This window comes from Photinus pyralis, unplaced genomic scaffold, assembly GCF_008802855.1.
Source record: "Photinus pyralis isolate 1611_PpyrPB1 unplaced genomic scaffold, Ppyr1.3 Ppyr1.4_LG8, whole genome shotgun sequence".
NCBI lineage: Eukaryota > Metazoa > Arthropoda > Insecta > Coleoptera > Lampyridae > Photinus > Photinus pyralis.
Genome location: NW_022170819.1, coordinates 10745998 through 10770694, shown reverse-complemented (window position 1 = coordinate 10770694; position 24697 = coordinate 10745998). Strand labels below are relative to the sequence as shown.

Sequence of the window (24697 nt, the reverse complement as noted above, 5' to 3'; positions counted from 1 at the left end):
CACAGACAACATATACTACAGACGGTCAATGCAATGCTATAGAAATAAACGTAACACCTAATAGAGTACGGTTAGTGTGTTGTCTACCTTGCAGCAGTCAAAATAATTTGTCGTAAAATGTGGTAGACGCACAGAAAACTGTTGTGTGTGGTAAAAGTGTGCAATAGATGGAGTCATTTTTGTAGAAATAAAATACATACTCAAACCTTATTTCCTCGGCTTCAACGCAGGCCTTTATGTAGATAAGATAAGCGCTCACTTGTATAACATCATAAATTACATGAAATAGGATACATTTTAATTCTTCATTTTTCTCTTTTCTAAACATTTAAAAAATTGATGGAGCGGGTTTGGTTATTATACAAGGGCGGAAACTAAATTTGGCCTCCACATATAAAATTATGAGGTTGGACAAGGAAAGATTTTATTAGAATAATAAACATAATTTTTGTTTTTCCATAATAAATATATTATTATACCGGGTGGTGACTTGTTCAACGCATCATAGGAATTGCAATAGAAATTTTTTCATTTCTGATTATTGACTCTCTAATTATTTTAGAGAGAAAGTCTATTTAGGTTTTTTGTAGGGAAAAAAATTACGAATCCATGCATACTACCTATAGCTTTTAATTTTCTGAACTTTGAATCCAAGAAATTGGATAATTAAAAACTGGCGCTTTTAAGAAAATCAGTGGTGCCATGGCAATTTGAGATCAAACATGACAAATGCAGGCGCTTTTGTTTGGTTTCCTAACTCCATGGAATTACCGATTTTATAAACGCGACAGTTTTTAATTTTTAAATTTTTACTGATTCTGAATTTATAAAATACGAAACGAATACGAAATACTGATTCGTTTATATAATTCGAGGTAAATCTTTCACTCACGCCTTTGACGTCCCGACGAAGGCGACGACGGGCGACTTTAGCGCCCCCCAGGCTTGGCGTCCAAGGCCTGGGCCCCCCTCGCCCCTCCTACTCGCACGGCCTTGCCTACCTATATGTATCTGTGATAATACCATCACAATTTTTTTTTATTAGGGGAGGGAGCACTTAACGAACTTTATTTTATGTCAATGTGTAGGGTCAACATAGTCCAGTCAAATTAGCTCCAAAAGTATTCTGAACTGGATGTTGGCATTTCACACAACGAAACCAAGTGTATTCTATGTAGTTCACTGCTCGGAAGCTCCCGGAACATATTGCTATACACAAAAAAAAAACAAGAAAAAATGGAAAAATGCAGTTTTTTTCGCATTTGACTTCCAATTATCTCGTCAACTATTGCTCGAGCTCATAGAAATGAATTTGTTTAGAATCGAATTTTCAGTTGGTACAGGGCTCGGAAAGGACCAGAACGAGCCGGAACGCTGTTCCGGTTGGTAAAAAGTATTACAATATTGTTCCGTTTCGTCGAAAATATTTGTACACTGTTCCTTTTCGTAAAGGGACCGCAGCGTCAGATCCTCTCCATCCGCACACAAAGAAATTTTACAGAACCCTACATATTGTTGGATTATTTGTCATTAATGCGATAAAAATCACATGGAAACGAAAATACGTCCTTCAGATCATACCAGCACACGAAACCCATTAGTATCCACTGGTCTCCACACCAAGGGAAACAATAAAAATGAAACATTTAATTTTTGTTACGTTTTCTCGTTGTTTTAATGTACGTAGTACATGTTTTCTATGTTACCCCCCCCCTCCCCCCTTCCTCCTGATGGGCTGATGCTTGCGTTCCGGCGAAAATTTCCATTCCGAGCACTGGTTGGTACAGAACCGTTTATTTTTAAATGTTATTGTTTTTTCTGGAAAAATACAAAAAAAGTAATCCCAAAAATTAACATTTGTTTTTGTTGATACGCCCTTCTCGATGCTTTGTCCTTCAAACTGGATGACTCCTAGAGCGTTTTCAATATTTTTATGGATGGTGGAACCGTAAAACAACCTATTCCAACAATTGTCTGTTGTCCCGATGAGTTTTGCAAATCGACGGACTGTGGAATTAGTTTAGTGGAAACCCCAGAAATAGAACAAGAAAGTAACTTTATGATAGACCCTTGGCACTCTGTTTAATAAAAATCATACCAACTGTATCGGATACAAAAATCGATCCTAAACAAATTCGTTCTCTTCATTTTTTCCGTAAGAGGAATAGTTAACGAGATACCTAATTAAATGCGAAAAAACGACATTTTCCCATTTTTTCTTCGTTTACTTGTGTATAGCAATATGTTCCCGGAGTTTCCGGTCAGCTAGACTGTCATTTACGGATTCAGGGGATTTTTTTGCATACAATACACATGGTTTCGTTGAGTGAAGTGACAACACACTAAATCGGCAGACAGTAATAGATATAAAACTATAAACCATCTCGAGGATCGCTATTAAAACTTTGCTTTGTGACAATTTTCGTAGGTAATTGCACAAGTGCATCAAAATGCTCTTTTAACAAATTATGAAGTGTAACTTCAGCGCATTTTCCGTAAATTGATCAATACTTCCCCAAAGGCCATACCTATATGTGCGCTACGTTTTTCATTACTAGACGCATATATGGTTAAAATTTTAAAGAAATATCTTCATAAATAAGGAAGTTGACACTTACTGCGCAGTTGATATTGCGCGTCCTGCGCATGCGCTTATTAATCTGATATTTATAAAATGCAATACGTTTGCTTTTACTATAAGTATCTTTGGTTAAAATTTCAAAGAAATATCTCCATAAAGAAAGTTTGCATTGCGCAGTCTGCGCATGCGCACATCTGATTTTTACTATATGCGATATATTTGCCTTTACTACAAGTATCTGTGATTAAAATTTCAACAAAATATATTAATAAATAAAAAAGTTAACATTGCGCAGCCTGCGCATGCGCAGTTCAATCGTCAAGATTTTCTTTGACTCAGGTGCCAGAGCGATACGCTACCGAATGCAAAAAGAACGAACTAAATATCTTCAAAAACTGTAGGAGTAGTTAAGGCCTCGGCCAGACGGACGGACAGAGAAAGTGGCTGCAATAGCGCACCCAACTTCGTTGGAAAATGCGCTAAAAATTATCAGGATTATTTTGATGCACGAGTGTAATTCGGGGGAATATTTCCTGAATAAACATTACAAACTCACCTTACCTACTTATAAAATTGTTAAGTGTATTCCCATGAAATGTGCAATTATCGCAGGGCTCTTTCGTTTTCTACAATGCAATTACCGCTGTAATTGACCGATAATTGCACACCTCAAATGGGATTTATTTCATATGAGGCAAATATTCATTCGAATCGCATGTATGGTGCATGCCATTCATCACGCCTAAATTTTTTTTTTTCGTAAACCATCACAGATAGCGATATTCATCAAGAGACAAAAAATGCTTGCAAGTAAACTGTCTATCAGTGTCTAAAACTTCAGAACTGTCAAAATAGTAGTTAAAAAGTTTTAGACCTCTTCAGATGTGGATGGTCAGTGTTTTATTACCACCTACATAGCAACTACAATCAAAACGATGATATCACAAAGACCCTTTTTACATTAGACATTCACATCCCGAATTTCATTTTAATCGGCAAAACCATTTTCCGATAAAATAAAAATAACGATTTTTTTTTTAATCTTTGGCGGTAGATAGCGCCTTACCGAAGCACTTTTGGATAGAGGTAAGTTGGGATAAATCGTCCTATTTTGATACCAAGAACCCCTGGTAGCGCGTTGTACAGACCTTTTAGGAACACCCTATATAGTAGACCTCAAAATGTTTGTATAAAACTGTATTCGATATCTTGTATATTTTCCCCGATATGTATATGAACCTTGTATATGATAGTAAAGAGGTCACAAATACTCTTAATTTCTGGGAAATAAAATGAGAATGTATTACAAAACTCAGGTGGGCGCATGCGGGAAGCATATTCTCCTTGGATCTTCCTAATGGAAGGGAAGTAAATAACATACGTAATGCGGAGCGCGCATGCGCATAACAAACTGCAACGTTCTTATATTTTGAGCAATAAAAACCAATAGATCACAAATGCCATTTTCTTTCTTGTGGACGCTAGCAGCAAGATCCCCTGATGCTTGGCAAATTGTTCCACCTGATCAATGGAGTCAAGTGTGCGAATCAAGGTGAACGATTTGCGCTCCGGCCTTGAACAACCTCATCATTCGTATCTGCGCATTCGCGTAACGTTCTAATATATTTATGTTTTAGGGGTTCGCCGAGACATCGGAATATATCACCGCCGCCCGGCGTCGCCCCGCCGGCGTCGTTCGGCAGCGACGCCGACCTACACACGTTTAGGGAGGCCCTAGCACGATCGCCGATATCACGCCTACCTCTTAGTACCGATCTATGTGCTTTCATAACGGGTGAAATAGATAGGAACGGTAAACGAGCGCCCAGCCCTTCCGACGTTCCAATGAGCAGCCCTTCCCACCACAAAAGACCTAGGTATATGTGAGATAAGACGTTTGTTTCAATTTCGCCATCGGTGGTGTTTGTATTTCAACTGTGAATATAGTTATAGCTATTGTATAATCATCATCAAGCAGTGTTTAATTCTTTATTATAAAACTACGCGTAATTTTTTTTGATCTGCAAATTTTATCCGATGTTTTACTTTTTCTTTTTTTTATACTAAATCATTGCCAACGTTTCAATTTTGCATCAAATGCAGTAACATGTTCCTTTATTTAACTGGTGATACACAATCATTCTTATGGGACATATTCATGTGTACAGAGCTTTTCTCGTTTTTGGTGCCTTTTTCTAAACGCACTCGTGGAACAGTGCAAAATTGAGGTGTGTTGCAGTTAAAGTGAGACTCTCTCTATGCATGAAAATGTTACCAGTGATACCTGTATGACAAAATAGGGCGTGCACCCCTTATTCTAACCGTTTCAGTTGATAATAGGCATCTTCACAATTTACTAGCTTGTGATATTGTATTCTATTTGTGACCAAGCGTAACATAAGCTATACGAATTCTGGTCCTTCAACCTTTATAATTGCATCTTGGCTTTCCTTTTTTGTAGAATTGGTGCCAAAATTAAAAATGTAGTCACGAACCTACTTAGGAACGCTTTGCAAAATAATTGTTTGAAAATTTGTTTCGTTTGCCGATTGCAGTAAAACAAGAGTGCTACTTTACTGATTTCCCCTCATAGTCATACGATGAATGTAATTTTCAATAATCTCCACTTTGTTAAAATATTATGTGATATGTTATTTAAAATTGTGTGGTTCAAATTAGTGATTATCTCGTAATCGTTTTATTTTAATACTACTATATTTTGCACCAAGTGTAACAGGTTGTAGTATATTTTACTAATAAAATTATTATAATGGTAATTTTGTGTGTTGTGATTATTGAAAAGTAAAATGGGGGAAGAGTGCTCTTGTTTAAAAAAAGATGTAACAATTTATGTTAAATTTTTATTGTTTTTTTTAAATAAATATCAGCGATTTAGTCTTTCATTTCTTGTTAATTAATTAGCTGTAACTTTATTTAATATATTTCATTATTGTAAATTATTGACTATTAAAATATAGATATTATTTCTTTTTGCGTTTATTTCAGTTTCTGCGGCTGATTATTATTTTCATAAATGGTAGTAATTATGTAAAGTATCGGCAACGATGGTCTTAGGATAAATCCGAGAGATGGTGTAGAACCGTTGAACGGTAGGTACTCAATGCCCAATGGTAGAATCCTATATGGATACATTGAAGGGTGATTTAAAACCATAACCACGGATATGCACAAACAATAGATTGCTAACCTTATGCATTTTGTGGGTAACACATTTAAGACTGTTCCCTTCAATAGGTACACTTTTCAATTTTGAAGATGCTCATGAATGCGTTTGTCCGTTAAAAACTGCGTCACAGATAGGGCATTGTGGGTTGGTGCGTTGGCCTGGTGCAGAATCCATGAATCGTTCTTCCATGCATCTGGCATTTTCTTCCTTACTCTTTTCCTTAGCTTGGTTAGGACTTCTTTGTAGTATTGCTGATTGATGGTTTGACCCTCAGGCACCCATTTAGTCATGATAACACGCCTTTTAATATTGAAAAAATTGAAAATTAGCATGGTTTTCTGTGTTTGATTTGTATTGGAAAATCCTTGTTTCATCACAAGTGATGACATTTCTGTTCCAGAGTGAGGTTTTTCGGCCCGCTAAAATCTACGTAAAAGGTTCTATACAATCCGTTTTTACCCTCTGAATAACTTTGATCATAGTCGAGATATGAAATTGGGAAGTTTACGAAATTGGCTCTTTTCAGATTTTTGCGTTTTTATATCTTCATTAATTCGAATTTTTTAAGCAATTATGTAGGCACATGCTAAATTTATAAAAAATATTGTTTTCACGAAAAGTAAACGAGGTATAGGTTGCTAGCACTAATCACAAATATGTTGTAAATATCAAAAATCTAATAAAAAGTAGGGCATTCCATTCGAAACAATTAAGTAAGGTAGCGCCACCTGGTGGTGAGGCATTTAATTTAAAAGATTTGATCACAAAATATATGGCCCTAGCCTATATTTATAACAAAATTTTTACAATTTTAAAATCTGCATTCGTTCCCGAGATGCTGTCTCATTCCTCGCTGAACACTCTGTATAATGCCTCGTATCTTGAATAATCCATAAAATAAGGGATATATATATATTTTAAATTATTATAACTTTTTAACAAAAAATAACTGAAATCTAATTGCTTAAGAAATGGGATTTAGTACTAAGAAAAGAATACACATTTTAAAATTTATGGTGGATGACTCAGGATGAGAAATTCTAGTAATATTTGTAGTGTACTTAACCCCGAGGTTCTACGCTAACTTCACACTACAAGAACGTGGAAATAACATATATATATAAGAGAATATATGGGAAATAAAGTCAACCGGGCAACGTTTAAAAATGGCCACCCGAATGAAGATTCCCTCCAAAATTAAATTAAACAAGATCCCGCTTAAATTTGAAAAGTGGCACGTGATAAGACATCTAAAGCAGGGGGGCTACGTTAGTTATAAACAACGCTTTGACCTGAAGCACAGTAGGGAAGGGACGTAAAATAAAACACTGAAATTGTAAAAAGTTTGTTTATAATAATATTTAATTGACTGTAAAATATGCTTACAAACAATATAAATAAACATATTTAATAATGATCGTAATTATTATGATTGTAAAAGCTCGGAAATTTAAGTCAAAAATTCATTTTTCACCGAATAAAAATAGAAATAGCCTGGGGAAAAAAAAGAACTTACCAATAAAAAAACCAGCCGTCAACCTAATATCAAATTTTGGTGTAAAATTAATTGCTTGTAATGATGTGAATGCGTAACATACAATTATAACATCACAAAAAATAGCAGGTAAACTTCAAGAGGTAACACGTAGGTTAAAAACAAGTTTTGGGAATTATGGGTCAGGTATAAGCAGGTACTCATCTTTGGTGCAATAAAGTCCTTTTGTTAAAAGCAAGATGGAGAATTATAAGGTCTTGTAAACTGAATAGCTTTGATTAGCGCGTAATCCCGCTCCTGCAAGATAGGTAGCCCGCCCTGATTTCGGGGTTTCGAGCCTACAGTTGAAAATCGAAGACAATCACGGAATTAGGTGTCGTAGCTCAATTATGACTACAGTTTTTACCACCCCCGTGACTGCTTCATTCACGGAGAAAATGGTTAGTTACAAACAAGTCAGTACATACATCAGACGAATCGGCGTTTTCCACATATTACAATAAAATGATCAAAACTTATAGGAATGTTACTTTAGGGACAAGACCAAGTAATCAACGTCAATAAACATAAATTAAGCAAGCATTACACCAAAAACGTAAACAATTATAAACAAAAGGATAACGGTTTACGGTAGGTATTAAACATTTCATTCTGCATTGCGGTTAAAGCAAGTAAATTTCAAAAACAAAGATTGAAACATACAAAAAATATAGAATGCGGCATACAAAACACAAATACGATTTAAAGAAATGCAAAAATTACTCCCTGCATTAAATAACACAAAATAACAACAAACATTTATGGAGCGATCCGTTCACGACCGCCATTCAAAACAAGATCCCACCCCAATTCCCCACCTAGAAATTGCATGGTTGCCAACTCTCAAAAATGTATGTATCGTCGTTGTATATACAGGGTGTGGAACCTTTCACATGGTTCTACATTTTTATATTGTTCTACATCCTATATCTTTTGAGTTTTCTGTTCTCTTGTGTTTTCATTTTTTACACTGTTTACATTATTTTACACTTTTATACGTTTTTCAAAGTTTTTTTTTGGTTTTCCACCGTTTTTACATGTTCTTAATGTTGTCTCATTTTTCTGCATTTATTTCCAGTTTTTTACATTTTTATATCTTTCTACGTGTCTTTTCAAGTTTACACATTATTTATGTTTTTTATATTTAAAATTTTTAAAAATTTTACGGCGTTTTTCTACATTTCTATTACATTCTTTAGGTTTTGTAAGATTTTTCCGCGTCCGCTTTATTTTAAAATTTCAATTCCATATGTTTTTTTTACATTTTTTCTAACCTTTTTTACATTTGTTATACTTTTTCAGATTTTTGCGTTTTTATATTTTCATTCATTCGAAATTTTTAAGCAATTATGTATAGGTACATGCTAAATTTATAAAAATTATTATTTTCCGGAAAAATAAACGAGGTAGGTTGCTTAGCACTTATAAGTAATCACAAATATGTTGTAAATTCCAAAAATCTAATAAAAACTAGGGCATCCCATTTGAAACAATTAAGTAAGGTAGCGCCACCTGGCGGTGACGCATGTAATTTAAAAGTTTTTATCACAAAATATATGGCCCTATAGCGCGTTCGCACCTCCAGATGCAGTATGAGGTCTTATGGACTAATTGCCTCTCTTACTAGTTTGCGTCATTCTTCGATAATACTATCGTTGTTTCTGATCTCATTGATGTCACATTGACATATGACTAAACTGAAGTATTAAAACAAAACATAATCTCCTTGCGCTGTCATTGTCACGTTTGGCAAGCATGTATAGGTACTGTATGTCCATAAGCACCATACTGCATCTGGAGGTGCAAACGCGCTATAGCCTACATTTATAACAACATTTTTACAATTTTAAAATCTGCATTCGTTCCCGAGATGCTGTCCCATTCCTCGCTGAACACCCTGTATAATGCCTCGTATCTTGAATCATCCATAGGAAACTTAAATAAAATCTATCTTCCTGAGCTATCCGCCGTCATAAACATTGAAATATAAGACTTTGATCTCGTATCAAATCTAAATCTTACATCTTTTGCATCATGTTGTGTCTTGATCCCTCAGTCTCGAATTCCGAATTCAAGTTTAATCTTGAATGTTGAATCCTGAATTCCTTATTCCCAATCCGTAAATATTCAATTATGAATCATGCTTGCTCTTGGCTGTTGGGCGCTGACTGACTTTCGGTCCTGAAGCTCTAAACCATAAGTATAACATTATAATCATAAGCATAACCCCTGAACACTACCCGTAATCATGAATCTTAAGCATTTAACCCGGAGTCCTGAATCTGAATAAAATTGATTGTTGAACTCAAATGTCAGAGAAGAGGACTCAAACTTGATGTCATACATTGTCCAAGATTAAGAATTAAGAATACGTATACGTTTTAAAATTTATGGTGGATGACTCAGGATGAAATTCTAGTAATGTTTACTTACAACCAGGTGTCAAATTCTTGACAGAATAGCTTCCTAGCTGAAACCAAAAATTGCCAACATATGTACGCACTTACAGACGGGAAAAATTTATTCTTTAAAAGTTGCTTAAACGTCAACATTCTCAGAAAATTGCCAACAAACGTACGTACGTACATACAGACGGAAAAAATAAGAAAGGTGCATTTTTTACGCATGCATTTTGTTTGCTTTTATTAGAGGGACCTACCATCCAATTTTCGTTAAAATTGCTCCATAAATAAGAAAGTTGGATGTTGCACATGCGCAACTCGATTTTTTGCGCATGCATTTTGTTTTCTTTTATTAGGAGGACCTACCATCCAAATTTCGTTTTAATTGTTCCATAAATAAGAAAATTGCATTTCTGCGCATGCGCAACACGATTTTTGCGCATGAATTTTGTTTACTTTTATTAAAGGGACTTACCATAGAAATTTCGTTTAAATTGCTTCAGAAACAAGATCGTTGCGTTTTGCACATATGCAACACAATTTTTTGACTTTGACAATTTTTTCTCCGTTTTTTGATAATATAACCCGGCCCAATTTTTTGTAGGTTGTACACAGGAAAATAAGGTCTTCCAAATAATAGAATAAAAATTTTAGGTTGCTATTTGAAAAAAAAAGTTCGATGCCGTTACGGCGCTCCAAAATTTTTTTTCAAAAATCCGGCCCGTTATTTTTCTGTTCGGTATGCCTAAAACATATATACAAAATTTCAACAAAATCCGTCGAGCCGTTTTCTCAGAAAATTGCCAACAAACGTACGTACGTACGTACGTACGTACGTACGTACGACGGAAAAAAATTTTATTCTTTAAAAGTTGCTTAAAATGGTCTAAAACGTCGACATTTGATGAAATTTTGAAATGTTCAAAAAACGGCTATCGCAATAGCTACCTAGCACATGCTAGGAGCTAAAAAAACTGAATGCAGAGACCGTAGGAAGCGTTATGTTCTCAAAACGATATAGACAGCTTTCCTCTTCTTCTGGTCGTGCGGTTCCGAAATCGGCGGGCCACTGACGCCGATCCCTACTTTAGCGAGGTACTTTTGTTAGGACTTTTCTAGGCGCCACTGCGGTAGAGTCGATTAGGTGAACACGCGTAAGGTGCTTACTTTCCGCGGCAAGCAGAACTATTTCTATTTGGCGGGAATATTAAAATTTCTTGCGCGGCAAACGTGTGTAATACCGATCCACTATGTGCTACAATGGTCCAGTGGCAAGGAAATTCGGCTTGCAACCGGGCAGCTCGGGTTCGATTCTTTGTGTGATCAGTTTTTTTAATATTTTTTTTCACAAAAATGGGCATCCCAATTTAAGGGAGTTGGACATTAGTTTTAAGATTGTTATCAATTTATGTCACTGCATTTAAAACTAAGATAGTAAAATAAAGTAAATAACATATTGAAGCTGTTTATTTAATTATATAACCACAGATATTGTAAACTCTCGTAACATACCTACCTACTTATGTACAATAAAATTCTGTGATAGTTACGCATGTGGATAACATACAAAAATCATCACTTACGAGTAAATTCAACGAATATAGTACAAATACAAAAGAATTACAGTTATACGAATTTTACGCAATTAAAAAATAAAGATATTAGGATCATATGTTGAGCTGACAAAAAATAATGAGATTATATAAATGGACCTAATTAAAGTTCACAGTGTGATATAACTTTCAATAAACATTAATTACAAACTCCCGTTACAGTTTTGCGAAAATTTAAGGCTCTGTCCGCGTGGTTGATCGAAGCTAATGTATTTACAAAACGCGCCCCCTTCTGTAAAGGAGAAGCAAAGTTGCACGATTGGGGTGTTAGGACTACTCCATTAAGTTTAGCGTACTGTTTGTTTTTCTGAGATGCGCTCTCCAGGGGATTATAGTCGTTTGCTCATCGTCTGAAAATTCCTCGTTGCGGGTTGAAGGAATTACGTCCGGCATATTCTCTTCCTTGCAGTTGTTGTTTAAATCCTCACTTTCTGGTTGGTGCTGTCTCAGGCACTCGACTGCATCGTGCACTTTGTGACATTTGGAGTCGTCCACTACTTTCGGGGTGTATATCGTCGACCTAGAATAAGAGACTATTAATTACGTACTATTGGCATAACTGGTCTCACTTCATCTTGTTTTCTGCTTCCTCTTTTTTGGCAATAAGCTGCCGTTTCCACTGCGGAATCGCCTGCAGCCGTTTCTTCTCCGCTTCTTTTTGTATTTGCTCCTCCAGTTCTTTGCGCGCCTTTTCCGCGGCCTTCTTCGCCAACATCTGACGTTTCCACGCCGGTATAACGTTGCCCGTGTTGTCCTTGTCGGGAATCTAAAAGTGCGAATTACCGAAAGGCTTGGGGGCGGATCAACGTACCTTTTCGACGAAGTTATTCACGGTGAATTGCTTGCTTATCTCTGTGAAGACTTCCTTTTCTTGTCGTTCTTCAACCTTCGCTCTTTCGATTTTCATCTTTTTGATGCCGGTGATGTCCTTGGATAGTTTCAGTTCGGCTATCAAGTCGGTTTTTTGATTCAGGTAGGATTCGCTTTGGAGGCACTGAAGGCTGACGCTCCTTGTGGGCGCCGACAGTGTTTTCGATGCGATCATCTTGTCGGTTCTTCGTAACTGCACGGAGTTTAGATCCTGGATGCTTATGGAAGAAAGCGGCTGCTGCTGTTTCTTTATAGCATCACACGGCACTTCGGGCGAGATTGACTTTGATGGTATTTGAGAGATGTCGTGCATGGGTTCTGGGAGCGGAGGCGGCGGCGGGCCAGAGGCGAGGTCCCTTTTCACTTCAATCGCTAACAGTGAGGGATCTTCATAGTCGTACACGCCACGCATCGAAGATCCACATGAACGTTTGTCACTAATACTCCTTAAATATTCCGACGGCTTTATCAGATTATTCGAATTGCAGCTGCCGGGGAAACTGGGCGGAATAAACGGCAGCACACGCTGTTTATTTACAAGATTCGGCAAGTGTTTGTCTGCGTTTTCTTCACACTCAGTACTGAGACTAATTATGGTTAAATCCGAGCAGGAGGAGGAATTGTGCCTTCTCGATGCTAAAAAAGAGAGAGGAAATTATAAAACATTTGTTAAACACCACATATGCTTTAACGTTATCTTTCTTTTATACGCGTCAATAATATTCTAGAGGAAGATGGAGTCATTTTCTAGTTAATTTTTAACATTAATTACGTTAAGGTTTAATTACCAAGTGTTATAAGTGAAACGATCTATATAGATTCTGCCGTTAATTAAATCAACTTTATACCAATGTCTCTGTATCGAAGATTTCACGACCAAACCGGTGCTAATCGACCAGTTCGGTCGTACCATAATTTCCCATTATTTAAATTAGGTACCAAAAGATCGACCATAGTACAAAATTTGAAAAAAAAAGATGATAAACAGTTCCGGCCAGAGAACGAATTGTGTCGTACATTCTGGTCATTACAACTGGGGCGTGATCAAAATCAAATGGTGTTAAAATAAATGCATTTAGCTCAAAAATTGAAATGACGCAATTGATCTTTCCAAAAAACTTCGGCAGAAGCGTGTAAATAACCACGCATGGTCTAGTTATCCCAGTTGATGAGGAAACGAGGTATAACTTGTTCCGCTAGACCGTTTAAACAGGACGGTGACATTACTTTTATTTCTACGTTTGTACTTTTTTATGATTAAGTCGTTTCTTACAGTTATACATTCATGCATTTTTCTGTATTTTAAAACCCGTACCTACGATCAATGCACTTTCGTTATAATTAAATGTGAACCGTGTATCGGGTGGAAAAAGCGTTTAAAATCGCAATAAAAAATAAATTTATTTTATAGCATATGTTAAATTGACATTCTATTTCAAATGTGACGCGGAGCACGATATAAAATGACGCTCAGAACATATGATAATCCTGTTTCTACGCAAATGACCGCGACGGTGAAATAGTTTACCACCTAACTCATTTAAACAATATTTATTAATAAATACATGAGGTATCTATCCATCTATTGACAATCTAATATTCAATGAATAAATAATGGTCAGTGGCGTTTCGAGCCTTATGTAATTGGGGGGGCACCAGGTGTAAAAAATGCCGACTATATGTCAAATATTCAACGACTTGTTTTTTCTTTGTCAATTAATAGCGATAAGTTGCTTTCGGATAACGTATAAATGAACAAAATCATGAAAACTATAAACGCTGATTCAAATTCGAAGGCCACCATGGGGATCTCGGGAACTGTAAGAGATCGGTAGGTAGTTTAAAATTGGCAAAGTTGCGTATTTTAATGGTTAATAAATGCAGTTTTGAAACTGAAAAAATTCCGACTACTTTCGGAGATATCCGGAAAACAATTACATTTTGCAAAATCGTTTTTATTTTTTATTGAAGCTATTTAAAAAGATATTTCAAAATAAATAACACACTTTCTTCCCTCTACAAGATGCTAGTTTTAAATTTTAAATCCGACGTTTCGTCACCGGTTAACCATCATCAACTTTGTTTTTTTCTTATGCGAGTAATTTTGAGTTTTTGTGTCATTTGATAGAGAACCTGTTTCTGATTTAAATTTTTTGAATATTGTTAAAATATCTTTTTTTTTACTAGAAAATTTTGTCTTGGGTAGTGTACGTAAGTAGTTTCTTGCCTCTAATTAATAGCGCTATTTCTGATTAAAAAATAGTGATGTTTAACCTTTTGAAAACAGAAAAAAATTCTCTATCAAATGACACAAAAAGTAGAAATTGCTTCTATAAGAAAAAACAAAGTTGATGATGGTTAGCCGGCAGACGAAACGTCAAAATTAAAATTTAAAAGTAGAATCTTGTAGAGGGAAAAAAAGTGACCATAATAATGTGTAATTTATTTCGAAATATCTTTTTCAATAACTTCAGTAAAAAATAAAAACGATTTTGCAAAATTTGCATTTTGTTAAGCATCAAAATACACAACTTTGCCAAATTTAAACTATATATACCTATCTCTCACTGATTTTAATTTGAACGCAACTTTTGAAATCGTTTCAAAAAATCAAAACTGTCACTCTTTACGGAAGCATCTATCTAGAAGAATCTGCAGTAATTTTAAATTGTGAGATTGTTGTTGAAAATAATTTTATACACATGTAGGTATGAATTTTTGGAAAGCTTATATTATATTTATGTCAAATAAATAGAAAACATCATATATAAAGTTTTTGTGCGGTTAAAAAGTATGTAAAGTGCAAGATATCTACCTCACAAAAGGGCCCAAATTGGATATCTATTGAAGATTGAATCCCGCGGCTTGAGTTCTGGCTTAGGTAAAACCAGGCTCAAATTTCTAATTAATACAAAATGTGATTGGTGCATTTTTGCAATTTAACCAATCAACTTTTATTTTTAAACCTAAAATATTTGTATGAAAAAACATTTTCTTGTCCTTTTAAAAGCAGTTTCATTTAGCATCTCCAACCCGACACCCCCCCCCCCCACTCTTCGGAACGCCGCTGATAATGGTTGGATATACAAACTATACAGAGTGACGAATCGAAAACGAAGAGTGAACGATCCTAACTAATTTTCTTCATTCTTTAGCGAAGTACATATATGTGTGAATCGGATTCAATTGTATTCAAATAACAATTGTACGAGATTCATGAGAATTTTCTGATACACGTTTTTCTTCCAACATTCCAATGCTCTCACGTATTATGTTTCCCTGAATCACTTCCATACACACTTTAACAAGTATAAATTGTGCACAACTCTTGTGCAGATAAAGCGCATTTTTTTAAACCGAAATAGCTTTTGTTTTGACATCCCCAATGGATATATTTCTTGCAGACGTCTCAATCGCCTTTTGTGAATACCCTCTTCCGACAATCCGTTCTGGAGGTATAAGGGAATATACCCGATCACGATAAGAGGTCGAGGAGGAGGGCTATGGTTGGTAGAAATTAATTCCTTTCGTTGAGACCTTTCAATAGATTACCATGAAGGATAAACTAGTTCCACTCCCTCCTCCCCCTCCACCCTGTACTTGGATAAGAGGACAGAAAGAAGGGCAGTATTTGGTAGAAAACGGTTCCTTTCGTTGAGACCTTTAATTAGAATACAATGAGAGATAAAATTAATTTTTAACCCCCCCTCAGGCTCCGTTGCTCACTGATCTCGAAAAAGAGTCGCACGTGAAAGTTATAGTTTGTATAAATCAATTTATTTCGATGAGACCTTTCATTAGGATACCATGAAGGGTAGAACATGTGTTTACCCCCTCCCCTCCGCCATTTTCTAAAGTTTAACTTGGCACCATTAAAGGCATGCGTATGCAAAATCTGAGACCAATTGGTTGTCGTATGTAAAAGTTATGCATGTATTATTTCAAAAACAGCATCTCAGGAAATAATTCGTAGGGGGGAGGGGGGCCCTTTTAGACAGCGAAATTTAACGGCCGTCTGGCATACCTTCAATACATATATAGGCTAGGCTACCTACTGCAAAAAATTCCAGGACTCTAGGACCATCCCCCAGTAGTTCGAAACGGAAGAAATGGGTCCGCACGAACGGACAAAACGCAACAATACCACATTTTCTTTAATTCTTAAAAAATGCGCTCTTTTATAAATATATTTTATAAAATGCGATCTTTTATATTCATAAACAATGAGAAAGATAAATATATTTTCTTTTAGGAACGCACAGGTAGCCATTTTGTCATCTACTTGCCTAAAAGATCTCCCATTACACTTTTCCCAATTTGTCTTTAAAAAATGTTTAATCAGCTGCAAAGACACGCAGGAAGGTGTCAAACTTATTGACATGTTCTCCTGATACAGATTGTACAGAGTCGCAAGAATTGAGGGTGTAAAATTCATTCACAAACACCTTCTCTCGTGTTTTGTTCTTCTGGTAGACATTTCTCTTTAAATATTTCTGTACAGCACTACGAGAATTTAAAAAAAGATTTATTGACGGCGACCATATCACGTATGATATTCTCCTGATCACTAAACCCCTGTTATATCAGAATCACAAAACCCTTCAAAAAGGAATTAATTTATTGACAGGCACAGTATATTACCTACTTAATTAGTATTCCTGCCAGTAAATTAATGGATCAGGAACACGGAAATGCAAGCTGTAAAATTGCCTTATTTTTATCTTCTTATATTCTGCTGGCAAAAATTCTTCTTTTAAATAAGTTTGTATCAGATTCGCAAGGATTGAAGATGTAGGTAAATACTTCAGATGATAAGTTTCAGGATATAATTAGCAAATTATAAATAGCAAATTACAAATGGTTATACATATACTGAAGATCACCTTATATCCATCAGAAGTAAATTAAATGGTACCTAACTTGCAGAATTAAAATTTTAAATTTAATGGCAGATACTGTGATGTAACAAATCTTGACAATTTTTATATTTGCTTTTATGCATGTCATTAAAGGAAAAAAACGAAAGCTACGCCACTGGAAATGACGAGGGCTCGTGAACGGGTGCGCATCATGCTTTCTTACTCGAGCTAAAAGGAGAAAGCTGCGAAGTTTTTTTGTGGAAAAAGCGAGGGAAAAGCAAAGAACGTAGATAGTTTTTGGTTCTATGTGTTTGATTCGCAAATATAGCAGAATATATCCTTTATTTTCCTTTGTAATTACTGTAATTAGCACTTGGCATTAGGTACTTGCTTCTCGAGTTTTTAGTGTTTGCTTTTATAAATTTGAATTTGCAAGGCCTTGCGAAATGTTCGTAAAATAAGTTAACAATTGAGGTATGGACCGTATTTCCCGTACGGTAGAGGCATCATCTGGCGCGTCCCCGGGTGGCGGATAGGGGAACTCCCATACAGACACCTGAATGATCATAACGTGACTCGTAGCGACAGTTATAAGTGGCTCGTCGGGGCTAAAACCCAAACTGGTTGTGACGAAGGTCGTCGCCGCGGACCAACCCCCCAAGTCAAGGTGTTAGCGACCGTACCGAGAACTTGCGTGGTACTAGAGTGCAGTGCCGAGAACGGTGCCCCATACCGAGCGACCTCCGGGAGGTGGACCTTTTTCTTCGGGAAGGGGTCTGGGCAAGCGGCTCTGCCCAAGTGAGCCCGCATTTTCTCACTACTCGTGGGAACTGTATGGGTCATTATTTAAACAAACCCTTTCTGGGCTGCTCCGCGTCGAAGGGGACCAACAAGGCTTCTATTCGCAAAAGGAATAAGCCCAAAAGGTGATGGCCTTCAGAGACGTGGATACACTCCAGCGGCAGAATTTTCAAACACACGCGGGGGTTTCGGGCGTCACTTTTGTGACGAAAGCGAGTGCACCGACTGAGCCAAGTAAGGGAGAAAGCTCCACCGGAGCAGCGGGACCCAGTGCCGTTGGGACGGAGGGGGTTCAATCCCTCGTTATCGACCTCAAAGAGGCGTCGGGATTACTACCGGCGCCCTCAGAGGTCGAGAAAGATGTCGTACGGGATGAAACCTATTCTAAAGTACAATTGTGAAATGCAAATTGGTGAAGAAGTGACAAAGTGAGTGCATATCCTGGAAAGTTTTCGGTAGTTCTTTTTTTCTTCCATGTAATGAAGGAAGTCCCTAGAGCTACTCTCATGCGATTAAGAGAGGACAACCCTGATTTGAATTTGATTGTTTTCGTTATCAACGTTTTCATTAAATTCGACTCACCATTTTTGGCGTTTTATTTATGTTTGCCGACCCTTAGCGCGACACATGCACACACATCTTCGAGCACTTCGTTTCACAACACAACGTAGGTCCAATCGCTAGAGAGGTTTGTTACGTGACGATCAGGTGCCAATGGGTTTCAGTTACTTAGTTTTGGTGGGAGTTTTCGTTTTGAGTCACCAATTATATTTTCCTGAATTTCGAAAAACATTTTCCTAGCTTGTTTTAAAAAAGCTTATTTTACCAAAAAAGTACAAGATGGTGTCAAGTTATTGGCAGACAATATGTTCTCTTTACAACTCCCAACCTGGACATGACAGCAAGACTTAGAAATTCAAAACTTGTACAATAGAGCATTATATAAGGAGGCGTCCTGTGAATAAATTGCGTAAATCATGAATTTTAAAAGGAATTTTGTACCAGGGGATCAAAACACAATCGAATTCAGTGAATAACAAGTTTGGTTAATAAAAAACGACAAAAAAAATGTAGAACGATTCCTCACTTCCCTTTGGGGATACTGTAACGGTAGTTACAAAACCAAGATCTGGTTCCGAAGATTCATTCGTACTAGCTTAACTACGTTTCATATCCTTCATATTAGTTTGTTTACCGACATATAGGTAATTGTTTTTGAATTGTAAATTGATTAAAGTTACTATTATTTTCTCATTGCCCGTTTGTAACGACAACTCGTTGTCGAGTCACATTTGTTTCTGTTTTGTTAACGTAAAATTATATATTGGTTCTTATTGAGTGTTAATTAAGGTTTTAGTAGTGTCAAACGTTACACATTGCTATCGCAATATTTATGTGCCCGCGCTATTCACTATCCCCTCTTGTTCTTTTTGTTTGTGTTTTTATCTATTACAGGTACGACAGGAAAGCGCCCTTTTGTGCTCGGGAAGGTTGCGCAGCTTACGTTTGTCGACCCCTTTTAATAACGTTTTTAACATTGGCTTGCGATACTGCCAGTTGTAATTAATATTTTTATTTGATTAGTCATTTAACAGTAGCTTCATTTGTTGCAGAAGCCTATTTCGACCTTTATCTCGTATTTCCCTAAATTATCCGGTTTACTATACTTCTTTTTGTGTCGTTTTGGTTAGTGTACGAGAACCCATTACCCCCAGACCCATCTCTAATTTGCCTGCGCTTATCGTGCGTTTATATAATAGTATATTAAGATACAAGTGTATAATCAAGTCTTTAAAGCACGCGCAACGAGTTTAAGGGCACGACGCAAAGCGGAGTGCCTTTAACGTTGCAAGTGCTTTAAAGACCAATTATACACGTGTATCTTATAGTATTTTTTATTATACCTGCAGTATAATTTAAAAATAGGGAATACAATGAAGTCATATTGACGTTATACTCGAATACGTGTCTAATTAAGTGGGCTGGGTGTTCGTAATTTCACGATTGCCATGGAAATGTCACTTGACGTTTGCTTATAAAAATCATCGTCTTTGTGAATTAAACGATTTCCGTTGAAAAAGATAATACACCGCCCATTAAATCGATTGTTGTAAAATCTAAACAAACGTTGGTAGGTGTAAAATCCAACTCCAGTAAAGCCTATTATAAAGAATATGAAAAGTTGTTTCCATGGATGAATAGGAAGTTACTTACGAATACAGTCTTAAATGCATCCATAATGCTGGCATATATGAAGGAAATGTCAAAGGTATTTAAATCTTCTATATTTTGGTGCATTCATTCAAAACTTTAAAGCAATGCTGCGATTAAAAAGTGGAACAGATTTGGAAGCATACCCTAAATTACGCGCGTTTGTGAAAGCTTCAACCAAAGGATAGGTACAAAAGCCAAAGAAATGTTCTGCATTTACAGAAAGCGACCTAAGAGGATTTTTTATTTCATCCAGATGACAGTTTCAAAAGTCATACTTGAAGTATCGTTACTTAGCAACTTTAAAGCACGTGTGTTTTAAAGGCCCTTTTTCGCACGCATTTGAGTGTTTAAAACGGAGATTGTGATTCAGGTATAATAAAAAGGTAATTCTGTTGCGTTTGGTCAAAATGAATGTAACTATCTTTAATTCGCGCTTTTAAACTGTACACACTCAATTCGATACCGTAGGCACAAGAAATGTCTCCAAAAGTAATACATGATCTTGACTATTAGTGTCTCACACCATATAACACCATCCTGTGTTGATTTACCGGTAGTTAACTTGACCCTGTCTCACTTCTAGAGGCGTGAATTCTCTTTTTACTAGTAAAACACACCCTACCGCAATTTACAGGGGGTTGACTTAACGTCCCTCGTGGTTTAACGAACACTCGAACACAAAAATAAAATTCACCCGACGGTAATTTTCAGGTGGTTGACTCAACTTAGCTAACCGCTCGACGCGACGAATTTTCACAAAATAAAATCTACCTGTCCTAATTTACAGATGTGTCAGGAAACGCTTGCGTTTCTGTGCCCCTGATACAATCATTTTTATCAAGACTATACGGGAGTCTGTTATTTATAATTAATACCTTCTTGAATGTTTTGTGATTAAGACTATAACATATGAAATGGGGGGATAAGGGACCACAGATACGAAAAGGGATTAATGATTTTTTCAATAACACCTCTTGAAATTTTAAAATTCCGTGATTTAAAACTAATTAAGCCACGTGTAGCTGTCTGTTACATTATACGCGATTCAAATAATAATGTAGTTTTAAGGTGCTAAAAACAAAGGTTGATGTACCTCCAAATAAATCGTCAATAAAAAAAAAAAAGATAAACTCTTCCTCTCCCTTTTTTTACGAAATATTCAGGTACACAAATTAAAATAAATCATCTCCCTATAATTTCCAAAATATAATAATATTGGACCTATCGTAGAACCTTTGGTGACATTTTACAGGATCCGCACTAAGAAATACGTAAAAAATACTTACACAATACGGACATACTCCTACACATCCCCTTAATAATTTCGGAAGGTTTCAATGTTGGTTCTTCAACAACTTCCACAATTTCCGCCCCGGTTGGTTCATCGTACACATTCGTCGAGTTCGCCGGCAACGGCGGTGGCGGAGGCGGTGGACTAGTTCCCTCAACGGGCACCGAAATGTTCCTCTTCAGCAATCGGGAGTTAGCGCAGCCGTTTTTCGAAGGAAGCGAATGTCTTGCGCCAAGTTTAGTTTTTCCTCCATCATCCTCGGAACTCAGAGTCGACGGTGTGGAAGATAAACTGTTACCGCTCGAATCCTTCTTGAGCGTCCTCTTCTCGTACTTCTGCGGCTTCGGTAGAAACTCGTTCGTCTTCTTACCCTCCTTTTTCTTGACGTCCTTCGTCGGCGTCAGCTTAACGATCACGTTACACGCCGAGTTCGAGGAGCTCGTCGAGCCCGAGCGACTGTGCGAGCCCGAATCTCGCGAACGCGAGCGCGTGTTCGTCCTCGTCTCGGTTTTCTTCTCGGCTTCCTCGTGTATCAAATAGATGTCCTCGTAGTCGTGATCGTGGTCGCCCGACCTTTCCGAAAGTTCCGACGACGACAGATTCTCGTCTGACCCCGCTCCACTGCTACTGGAGTGCACTTCCACTTTAACTGTAAGTTGAAGATCGAGCATGTTACATTTGCGTATGTCTTTACATATGAAGTTCATTAGAGCGACTGATTCCGAAATAATGTATTCATTACGAAACAAAATAATAAACAAATATAGGATGGTGGGATATGCGGAAGGTGCTAGTAATACGTACTTAAATAGAAATTTCTTTTTTAGAGAGTTCATCAATAAATCGTTAATTGCATGCGGAATTGTTATTTGTAATTATAACAAAAGAAAAGTGTATTGTGTAGATTCTGTAGGTAGGCCTTTTCACTTCTATATTCCCGAAACATTTAAGCAATACCAAAGAGTACTGTGGCAATACTGCCATCGCATTGTTTTTCTTTAAAAAAAGCAAGTACGATAAATCGCGTGATTTTGTCGTAATGCTCCACCGTACATGTCTATAAATAGTTTGCTTCATACATTTTCGGTATTAGATTTAGATGGCACAATTCTTGGTGAAGCTATTGTAATTGTGATTCTTGTTTCATTTGGGAATAATTAGCGTATTTAGACAGCTATTGTTGCACGAAACAAGCTAATTCATTTTTAAGATGAAATCGAAATAACGGTCGTGACAAATTCGTATACCTACATGGTGTTGTTTAGATTTGTAAATTAACCAATGTTTTACTCCCGATAAAGATTAAAGAAACCATACATATTTAAACATTAATACACATTGAGATTCTTAAACATGCACATTTAGAAATTTTTATTAGATTTTTTTAAGACGAAACAATTCTCGTCATTGCACTATCGACACCCCGAGTGAGGTTCTCGCGTGACTCGAATTGCACGATAAAAAACGCTCTTGGAGCGCCAATAGTGCCGTTTTGCATATATTTCCAGGCATAGAAGGTGCTTTAAAATCAAGCCGGAAAATTCTTGAAGAAGAATAAATCAATAGTGGAAGTGGTGTTTCCTTAAATACGAAGACAACCAGAAAACGAGCAGTCAGCCCTATTTATGTCACAAACCTTGCACGACCAAGTATTTAGATTATTAACAAAAAAAAACGATTAGTAATTTTAGGATTCCTTATTTTACTTGTCGACCGACTTGAGTGCGCGAAGTGCGAGTGCGTATTTAGTCGTTGTCAATCAATTAATTGTGTGTAGGTACGTGTTTATTGCGTTTTCATGTCAGATTGCCCAAGAATTATGTCAGGTTGTGTCTAGGTACTTGTATCGATCCACCTGCTGCAGTTTCTCCCCTCTTACGCAGATTACTACATCTTATTCTTCGCCTATACTCATTTCAGAAAAGAGAAGGAATTCTTCAAGGACCCCTACAGCAACACAGAGCGGCGGCAGCGACATGGAAGAAGAAGAAGAAGAAACAAGATTGGAAAATAATGACAAAACTAATGTGAGAAGTGAAAAAGTGTGGCTACGGCTGCTTCAAGTGGTGATTAAAATATTACTACTACCAGATAAAGGCAGCAAAAGATACCAAAGAAAAGATGATGGAGTGACAGAGAGAAATATAGCGGAGGGACAAAGGAGAAAGTAAAAGAAAAGAAAATGGGAACATAGGATGCCTTGTCAATTGTGGTTAAATGTCAATTGACAGTAAGGATCAATTTAAAGATACTAAGCGTCAATTGACAGACTATGTCAAGATTCTGTCGTTTGGCAAAGATAGATTGATACTTAGCACATCGAACGATAGATCATAAGTATAAATTGACAGATACTTCCCTTAATTACTAGATGCCATTTTGAAGGGGCGTTAATATTAATTCAAAGAAGATAGGTAGGGATTAATCTGGAGACATTTTTTGAAAGCATTACGGGTCGAGCCGCGCTAGAGCTCCTGACTAATTTGCTAATAATCAAGTCGTAAAAAAATTCATTAACGTGTTAAGTGCGTGGTCTAAAGTAAAATTGTTTTTTCCAAGAGATTTTGCGTCCGACTAAAAAAGACGCCGGCCACCGCGAACAAATTCGCTCGAGAGTAGTCAAGGAGAAACACTTAGAGTCAAATAAAAAAGTTCGAACTACAAGCCAAGGTGTTATTTCGGGCATTTCTTTAAAATGAGAATTTTCCCGCAACTCTTCCGCGACTTTCACGGGTGAAAAAGCATAAAACCATTAAATAAATTAAGGCAGCCAGATTCGGTCAAGGACAAATTAATTAAACGTGCCGGTGCTTTACCACAAGCAGGATTATTGTTAAGGTTAGTACCAAGCTTTTTTTGCTGCAAACGAAACAAAAAGGGATTCACCTTTGTCGTTAGCACTCGTGACAACATTTTTTTAAACGCACGTAGTGCAAAAATATCAATGAAAGTAGGGTGACCGATTTTGCTTGGTGAAAGTTTGTCCCTTTGCATAAGTTTCAAAGTGTTCAAAACCGTTAAATTTCGCTAGGGGCCCACATTGCTATAAGTTTGCTAGCCGAACGTATACAGGGTGGTCAAATGATAGGCTTAATATTTTAAAAATTTAAAATTAAACTAAAATTTCTTTTCTACACAGTATATTGGTTTTCATGGCGATAACAATTGCTTTATTGTTACTAGGAATTAGTTTTTTTATTATACTTCATTGAAATCAGCTTATTTACACCTGTATTAGAAATAATGGTATCTGGCCTTTTCCAGGCTAGCGCACGGAAAAACTTTTCCCGATCCCTTTGATTCTTTCCGTGCGCTGAATATAAATACCCAAAATATTGCTTTAAA

General features: G+C 36.7%; 2 protein-coding genes across 2 annotated transcripts in view; one reads left to right on the top strand and one right to left on the bottom strand.

Annotated features, from left to right (window-relative positions):
* Positions 1 to 4215: 4215 nt before the first annotated feature.
* LOC116179305 (UPF0472 protein C16orf72 homolog) lies at positions 4216 to 5571 on the top strand (the record flags this gene model as incomplete). Its single annotated transcript, XM_031499063.1, is given in 1 exon segment — positions 4216 to 5571. A coding segment is annotated over 1 exon segment (253 nt), but the record flags the coding sequence as incomplete, so codon positions are not given.
* Positions 5572 to 11153: 5582 nt separating this feature from the next.
* LOC116178416 (espin) overlaps positions 11154 to 24697 on the bottom strand; it is a 116031-nt gene continuing 102487 nt past the window's right edge. The window contains exons 9-12 of the mRNA XM_031497902.1: positions 21348 to 22001; positions 12129 to 12823; positions 11887 to 12083; positions 11154 to 11837 (exon numbers count right to left, since the gene is read on the bottom strand). Coding sequence (XP_031353762.1) covers positions 11591 to 11837; positions 11887 to 12083; positions 12129 to 12823; positions 21348 to 22001 — 1793 coding nt within the window. The 3' untranslated portion in view covers positions 11154 to 11590. The remainder of the gene's footprint in view (positions 11838 to 11886; positions 12084 to 12128; positions 12824 to 21347; positions 22002 to 24697) is intronic.